The sequence below is a fragment of the Astyanax mexicanus genome, chromosome 19 (genome assembly GCF_023375975.1).
Source record: "Astyanax mexicanus isolate ESR-SI-001 chromosome 19, AstMex3_surface, whole genome shotgun sequence".
Classification (NCBI taxonomy): Eukaryota; Metazoa; Chordata; class Actinopteri; order Characiformes; family Acestrorhamphidae; genus Astyanax; species Astyanax mexicanus.
This window is the reverse complement of record NC_064426.1, coordinates 34580635-34589407: the sequence shown is the minus strand read 5'-3', so window position 1 is coordinate 34589407 and position 8773 is coordinate 34580635. Positions and strand designations below refer to the sequence as shown.

General features: G+C 38.6%; 1 protein-coding gene across 1 annotated transcript; it reads right to left on the bottom strand.

Annotated features, from left to right (window-relative positions):
• Nucleotides 1–5984: 5984 nt before the first annotated feature.
• On the bottom strand, nucleotides 5985–7802 carry LOC125784531 (trichohyalin-like). Its single transcript, XM_049468282.1, has one exon. It carries the CDS (start codon nucleotides 7776–7778, stop codon nucleotides 6099–6101), a length of 1680 nt encoding a protein of 559 aa, XP_049324239.1. The 5' UTR covers nucleotides 7779–7802; the 3' UTR covers nucleotides 5985–6098.
• Between the last annotated feature and the right edge of the window lie 971 nt (nucleotides 7803–8773).

The following is an 8773-nucleotide window of genomic DNA, read 5'->3' as shown; positions in this document are numbered from 1 at the left end:
CAATATTAGATTGATACTGAACCTTTTAGATTACTGTGACCAGGGGTGTCCAAACCTTTTTTGTTGGGGGCCAGAAGGAGAAATATATTTGAAGTCTCGGGCCACACTCTGTAATAAAACAAATAATGAAATATACCACGTTAAATAATACTTTTTCCTGATTATTTCATTTACACACCATTTTACTTGACTTACTAACTTTATCTTTGACAGCGTTGTGTAAACTAAGATTTTTCTAATTGATGTTTTATTTCATGATGTCTCTTAATATTAAACTCCTTAATTACTGCAACTTTTAGACTCTTTGGCCCGTTTTTCTGCACTAAAAATGCGTACCCTCTTCGCTTTTAGACTCTTTGGCCCATTTTTCTGCTCTAGAAATGCGCACCTTCTCCGCTTTTAGTCTTTGGCCCGTTTCTGAGACAGCCACAAAGAACCAGTCTGATGCCGAAAAGGTCACTGCAGAGAAGCACTACTGAATGAAGGAGATTAGCTCAACGGTGGATGCTTGCCTGATACTGAAGGGCCTCTGCAGTGATTCAGAGTAAGTTTTTGTTCATGTTTTCACTAGGATTGTCTAGCATGGGTATATTTCAATGTTTTTTTTAATATATTTTTTTCTGTTTTCTGTACTCATCATTTCTTTCATTTCCTCTAATTCTAGTTATGAGCAGGGTAACGACACTGCTACCGTTTCCTCGTCCTACATAAGCGACCAAGCTGCATACGACAAGTTGCTCCAGTCGTATCCAGTGACGTTGGACGGGTTCCAGTAAAAATGGTCTGAGCGGACATTCCTGGCAGGAACCGCGATGCGATCCGAACTGTGGCCACACTGTACCGTTGCATCCCTAGTGACTACAGGAAAGTGGTGTCAAGACAGGAGGGCTTAGCAACCCATAGTCCTACAGTAGAGAGGGAGAGTGGCTACATCTCTTTTTATTTTATTTTTTTATAATTATGGACAGGTAGATGGCAAGGACCTAATCCTCTTTATCGTTTGGCACTGAAAAATCTTCATGCAATACAAAATATGTTTGAGTACTCTAGTTGACCGTAACCCTCAAAAACCCACAACAATATTAATGAAGCCATGAAAAACCAGTCACTACTGCTAGTACTCTCAATAGAGCTTATATCGGGCCCAAACAGTCCAGACCAATCCTACCTGTACATGTTTCATTGTGATTCAGAGGCCGATCCCAATTTAAACCAGACGTTTATTTAGTAAGTAAAGCTTTAAGACAGACATTTTAACTTCAATACACAGCTGTTTGAATGAGAGAACTCTGTTCAAAATGATGTTAATAAACAGTGAAACACAAAAGAAGCATAGAATTATTATTTTAAGAAGACTGTTCCTTATGGACATTTATATTCACTTGCTGCACGTATCTGTTGGCTGTACTTCCTGATTTCTGCCTCCAAAAGTTTCCAATGTCTGTCTTGGTGGCCACATCCGCAAAACCATTTTTTGAGGTGCAGAGCTTTTAATTTGGAGTTGCACACGGTGAGTAAATGTGGGGGTAAAATGTGCAAATTTATGGTTGTAAAAGGGTCTCTCGTTTTAGCTTAGTTGATTTACAAGTTTCTATTTTACAACATTTCTATTGATTCAAATTTTAATGCAATTAGTTAGATTAGATTTACATTGTTCAACCAAATACAGTGCCTTGTAAAAGTATTCTGAGTGAACTTTAACCTTTTGCCACCTTTCAGGCTTCAAACTAATATGAAATTGTAATTTTTTTTGTGAATAATCACCCTGAACACACCATCCCCACTGTCAAACATGGTGGTGGCAGCATCATAGTTTGGGCCTGCTTTTTTCCCAGCATAGACAGGGAAGATGTTTAAAGTTGATGAGAAGATGGATGGAGCCAAATACAGGACCACTCTGGAAGAAAACCTGTTGGAGTCTGCAAAAGACCTGAGACTGGGACAGAGATTTATCTTCCAACAAGACAATGATCCAAAACATGAAGCAAAATCTACATCGATCTACAAAATCTACAATCTATGGAACGGTTCACAAATAAACGTATCCAGGTGTTAGAATGGCCAAATCAAAGTCCAGAACTGAATCCAATGGAGAATCTGTGGAAAGAGCTTAAAAAAACTGCTGTTCAAAAACCGACGCTCTCCATCCAACCTCACTGAGCTCCAGCTGTTTTACAAGGAAGAACGAGCAAAAATTTCAGTCTCTCCATGTCCAAAACTGATGGAGACAAACCCCAAGCGACTTGCAGCTGTAATCACAGCAAAAGGTGGCGCTACAAAGTATTAATGCAAGGGGGCTGAAAAATATTGCATGCCCTACTTTTCAGTTTTTTTTTTTTCTAAAAAAAAAAAAAAAAAAAAAAAAAAAATTAAATATCCAATAAATTAAATTTCATTCCACTTCACAATTGTCCCACATGTTGTTGATTTTTTTACAAAACACTTACAATTTCATGTCTAATATTTGAAGCCTGAAATGTGGCAAAAGGTTGAAAAGTTCAAGGGGAGACAAATACTTTTGCAAGTATATGCAAAATTGCATTACTTCTTAAATGTGCTTTACAGTGTACATTATTTAATTGCAAAGTTCAAAGCCTTTAGTACCTGAACGTGAAATTAATCCTTCATCAAGGGGGGCTTAGTCCTTCATCACACCCTATAGGAGCATTTACAAATTTTGTAGAATCAGATTTCAAGATAAAGTTTCCTCTCTCATAAGCCCCCCTGTAAACAGCCCTGATAAAATTGGGTTGGTTTATTATAGAGGCTCTCATTGCTTTGCAGGTGATGAAATTGAGTAACACTAAATTGAGATTAGGAGGGTAGAGGAGAATACATACACTTCCTGTTAGCTAGTTTTAATTATAACATAATACATTTTCTACAAAGTCTAGGCATAAATTGATTATTGTATCACATTGTATCACACTTGCACCAAATGTTATTGTCATTCTATTCAATTTAAATAATGAGGTACACCAATAAATAGCTTAACAGAGATACAAGAAACAAGAACATCAAGACACCAAGTCCTCTCTATTGTTCTACCAAGAGAATAAAGCAGTATAGGCACCTCCAGGCCTACACCTTGAAGGTTAAAATTTTAGCCAAATGATCAAGGTTTTCACACAGCTATTTCTTCAAGACAAGCTTGCAACGGGAGACAGAGTTCAGAAAGACTAGGAAAGCAGCCAGATCCCTTTCCTTTTTTTTATAATTTTATTTCTGATTTTCCTCCATTTTCTCCCAATTTGGCTATCCAATTGTCCCACCCCTTTGTGAGTCCACGTCACCAGTGGCACCTGCAGGGGCGGATTTGGAAGTTCTGGGGCCCTAAGCAATGTTTTTTTCCCGGGAGCCCTGATCAAATGGATTCTTTTGTATAGCAAAATGCAATATTCAGGGTTCATATACCTTTTACAAGGTAAAATTCAAGAACTTTTAAGGCCCATTTTCCAAAAATTCAATTCAGGCATATTCAATATATTGCAAAACTATTCTCCATACTTCACAGTGACTATGCTACTTAGAAACAAAATACTTCTAAGTAAGTAAACAGCAGGAATTATGGATTTATTGGTGTCAGTTTCACATAATTTAAATACTAATGTCCCTCATCCCATGGTTACCCTATTCATTTAATTAAGCAGTTACTGTATGTCAAATTTGGGGGTGAGTTGAGAGCACTTATACATACATATACTCAAAATTATTGATGTGCTTTTTTCACACTGCATGAGATAGTATTATGTTTATGTAAACACAATCAGAATTGTGTTTGGTAAAAGCAGAAGGAGATTAAATTGAAGCAAAATAAGTTTCATGATTCTAAATGAATTACCTATCTGTAGAGTATCCAACTTGATTGGGTCAGTAATGAAACAAGAAAAAAAAAACCTTGAATCTTTTTTTTTTTTTTTTTTTTTTACTGAAAATGTCCCCCGGGGATCGCCTCGTTCCACAACAGCGCTGACGCCGGTCTTTTTTTAAGCCTTCAGCTTTTGTCAAAAGAGCCCTCCGTAATATAAAAAGCCAATTATTAAAAATCTTTTTAGCTTTAGTTAACCTAGGAGAAACATTTAAATCCCCTCTATCTGAAGCATTTTTCCAAATAGTGATACAAAGATACTTAACATTTTTTCATAGACAGGTATATTAAGTATTGAAGTTTCATGGCAATCATAAAGGCATAATTTCACATTTTGACAAGTTTAACTTCAAACCAGATGCCTCAGAAAACATTTATTAATGATACAGCTGAGGGAATCTGTTTATCCTTTAGAAAGAGAACAGTATCGTCAGCTGATTGAGAATTTTTTATTTGTTTATTAAAAATAGGATATAACATGAATATCTGGACAATTCAGTATGTTGAATGAGAGTAATTTCACTACAATTAGAAACCGTGATGGGGAAATTGAACAGCCTTGATGTATCCCCCTGTTGATCGTAAATCTTTTGGAAGTGTTAAGGTACATAATAACAGAGCTATTAATGTCTCTATGAAACATTTCTATAATAGGAATACATTTTTTTCCAAAACCGAATGGCCTTAGAGCATTTAAAATAAATTTGTACTTAACAGTATCGAAGGCTTTATAGAAATATTAATAAAAAAAATAGTTAATGCCTCAGATTTTATACAGTCACAGTAATCTAAAATAACCAGTATCAATCTAATATTGCAATTTATATGCCTATTCGTCATGAACCCCGTCTGACATTCGTTTATGATTTCATTTAAGCCGTTTTTTAAACGATTGGAATATATTGGAATATATAAGAGGTAAGATCTTGTAATCTATATTTAATAAAGCTATGGGATGCCAATTATTTAATAATAAAGTATCTTTGTTTGGTTTGAGGAGTAATGTTTTAATTCCTTGCTTCATAGAAGATGACATTTCTCCATTTTCTATGCATTCCACAAACCTTTTAAATAAAGGTTTTTTAAGGATGCCACCCCACCGCCTGATACTATCCATATATTCCAAACATTTGTCCTCTTACATAGTTATTTATTTTAATGGAATCACTAGTAAGCATATCATTTATTTTAAGGGAAGAGATAAGTTGTTGTTTATGATTACATTTTTCCATTCCAAAAAAGTGACTAGTAATTATTTTCCCTTCTTCTATCCACTTAGTCCTACAAAAGCTCTTTTTGCCATATTAATATCAGTGTGATCTATTTCAGATTGTACCTGTCACTTTTGTAATTTTCTCTCCATCTGAAAGTTTTTATTTTTCTAATAGATAATGCAATTGTTCCATAATCATTTTTTCCTGATAGAGTTTTTTTTTTGTTTTATTGATCTGAACAGCACAATCCCTAACTTTAAACTTAAACCTCCCATCTCTGGTTATGATTCATTTGTTTATGGCCAAATAGTTGATAAGCAATCAATTTAACAAAATTTTAAAAATAAATTAGTTTTCTAATAAAGAATTTAATATTAAATTTAATTTCCAATAGCCACGCTTTATTTTTTTTATGGCCTGTCAGATTCAGAAGTATCATCTGATGATCAGAAACAGGAGCATAACAATAGGAACATTCTGTAACAAACTGCACACAACCTAGACTAATAAGCAATAGGTCAAATCTGGATTGAACAGTTCTGGATGAATTACTCCAAGAGTAATATTTTTTGTTTGGTTTAAAAGTCTCCAAATATCAATTAGGGATAACTGATCACATATAAGCAAAGTAGGTTTAAATTTATTTAGTTTAGCTGTTTTTATAGTATTTTATTGCATTATACATGTTCTCTACTGTAAGAAAGCAAGAGAGACCAACATTTTGATTCAAAAAGAATTTATTGTAATTCTATACATTCTCTCACTTTGTCCTGATTCGCAATGAGGATTGATCTCCTCCTCCGTAATTTTTTTGGGATGGGGAATGGGAGTGGGGGTGTGGGCGAAGGTGTCGTCGCTGCGGTCGCGCGCGTTGGGGCGAGGGAGCGGGCGTCATGCTCGCTCTAAGTTTCGATTATAACAGCTCAACTCTGTAAGTGGGAGCTATGTATATAACCTAATTTTGGGAGCTTGATCCACGTCCTTACTCCTCCCGCGCTCCTCCCGTCACTTCCTCTCTACCTCCGTGTCTCGCACCCACCTCCTCCCAATCTTTTGAACATCTTACTCAGCCTTTTCCAGAAACTTCTCTTCTTTGTGCTCTTATCATTCTCATCCTTAATGGTCTCCATCTTCTTCTGTCTCTCTGGCGGACCTCTCAGTATTTCATTTTCCTGCTTCAGCTCCTGCTCCAGTTCCTCCAACGTCGGCATTTTAAATTCCTGCTCCAGCTCCTCCGCCTTCTGCCTTGCATATTCCTGCTTCAGCTCCTGCTCCAGCTCCTCCAACTTCTGCATTGCATATTCCTGCTCCTCTTCCTCCAACGTCGGCATTTTAAATTCCTGCTCCAGCTCCTCCGCCTTCTGCCTTGCATATTCCTGCTTCAGCTCCTGCTCCAGCTCCTCCAACTTCTGCATTGCATATTCCTGCTCCTCTTCCTCCAACGTCGGCATTTTAAATTCCTGCTCCAGCTCCTCCGCCTTCTGCCTTGCATATTCCTGCTTCAGCTCCTGCTCCAGCTCCTCCAACTTCTGCATTGCATATTCCTGCTCCTCTTCCTCCAACGTCGGCATTTTAAATTCCTGCTCCAGCTCCTCCGCCTTCTGCCTTGCATATTCCTGCTTCAGCTCCTGCTCCAGCTCCTCCAACTTCTGCATTGCATATTCCTGCTCCTCTTCCTCCAACGTCGGCATTTTAAATTCCTGCTCCAGCTCCTCCGACTTCTGCCTTGCATATTCCTGCTTCAGCTCCTGCTCCAGCTCCTCCAACTTCTGCATTGCATATTCCTGCTCCTCTTCCTCCAACGTCGGCATTTTAAATTCCTGCTCCAGCTCCTCCGCCTTCTGCCTTGCATATTCCTGCTTCAGCTCCTGCTCCAGCTCCTCCAACTTCTGCATTGCATATTCCTGCTCCTCTTCCTCCAACGTCGGCATTTTAAATTCCTGCTCCAGCTCCTCCGCCTTCTGCCTTGCATATTCCTGCTTCAGCTCCTGCTCCAGCTCCTCCAACTTCTGCATTGCATATTCCTGCTCCTCTTCCTCCAACGTCGGCATTTTAAATTCCTGCTCCAGCTCCTCCGCCTTCTGCCTTGCATATTCCTGCTTCAGCTCCTGCTCCAGCTCCTCCAACTTCTGCATTGCATATTCCTGCTCCTCTTCCTCCAACGTCGGCATTTTATATTCCTGCTCAAGCTCCTCCCATGTCTGCATTTCATTTTCCTGCTCCTCCACCTTCTGCATTTTATATTCCTGCTCCAGCCCCATCTGCTTCGTCCTATCCCTACACTGGTCAGTTTCTTCCTGAGTTTTGGAGCGGAGCTCATCCAATATCTTCCTCATGGTCTCTACCTCCACCCGTTCTTTCATCAGCTTCTCTCTGGTCATCTCTAGCTCTTTATCCTTATACGCCAGCTCATCCATCAGCTTCCGTCTGTACTCCCTGAGTTTCTGGATGCACTCATTTGCCTCGGCCCACTTGCACTGGACTTCTGCTTCCATTCTCACAATATAGTTTGTCAATTTTTTCATCCCAATGTCCCTACTCTCCACCTTTCTGCGTTCCTCTTTAAGCTCTTCCTGCAGCTTCTGCTTTTGGTCCCTGAGCCTCTGGTGCTCTCGCCCTTGCTGAGAGATCATCTCCTTGATGTACTGTATATCTGTTGATATGTTTCTTAAACCATACTGCACCATTCTGAACATGTTCAGTTCTGGTAGCAAATAATTAACTCCAGAGTAAGCCATGAGTGAACCTTCTCTGCTGAACTGCTCTGCTGAACCGCTGAAGTGAAGTGATGGAACTTTGCTCTGCAGCCTGTATTTATAATCTCCAGTGAGTGACGTCATAACTTTTAGAATTCTAGCCTGATTCCGCTGTGTAAGAATATGGAGCCATACTCTTACAGCTGTTACCATGGCAACACATGCAACAACTCTGAACACCAGCAATATGAACGAATGAGCCACTTTAACCAGATATTTAAACACTTGTAAACATGTATTTAGGGAACGTACTGTCTACTGATAAATACTTCAATACAAAGTCTATGGCTGTGACCAAAATGGCTCCCTACTCCCTCATTAGTGTTGCGCTATGTAGGGAGATACTAATAAGTTCACTAATTAGTGGTAAAACTGGAGTGAATTCGGACACTAACTCATCCTTATCATGCGCCAGCACCGGTCGCATAAACACACACAGGTGAGAGAGGGGTTGAGCCTTGTTTAAAACTCCATCAACACACTGAACTGAGCTCTGAATTAAAGTTCGAGAAGCTCTGAGCTGATCATGACGTTATTTATCTGTTTGTTATATTTACGCTGTTTAAAATATGATCCTCACATTACTGAACTACATGAAGGAAACCTTAAAAATAGCAGCGTATGTAACAGAGTAAGAAAATCCCTGTGTTTTAAATGAATTTCATAAAATTAGACTCTTTAATGTTCTAAAATGGAGTTTTGGCGGCCCCTACTGGTAAGTGGTGAACTGCAGTTACGCTGTTTGATCCTTCTGAGCCACCATCCCTCAGCAGCAGTCTCTGATTCTCTGTGCTGCGGGTAGGTGCTGAGCTCCGAGTTTTCTTAATAAATAATAATTAAAAACATATTTTAGGTTAAAAATTGTGCTCTAACTATGTTAATAAAACATATTAAAACTTATTTTCGCGAAGAATTGATTGTTTTAGGTCGTAGTT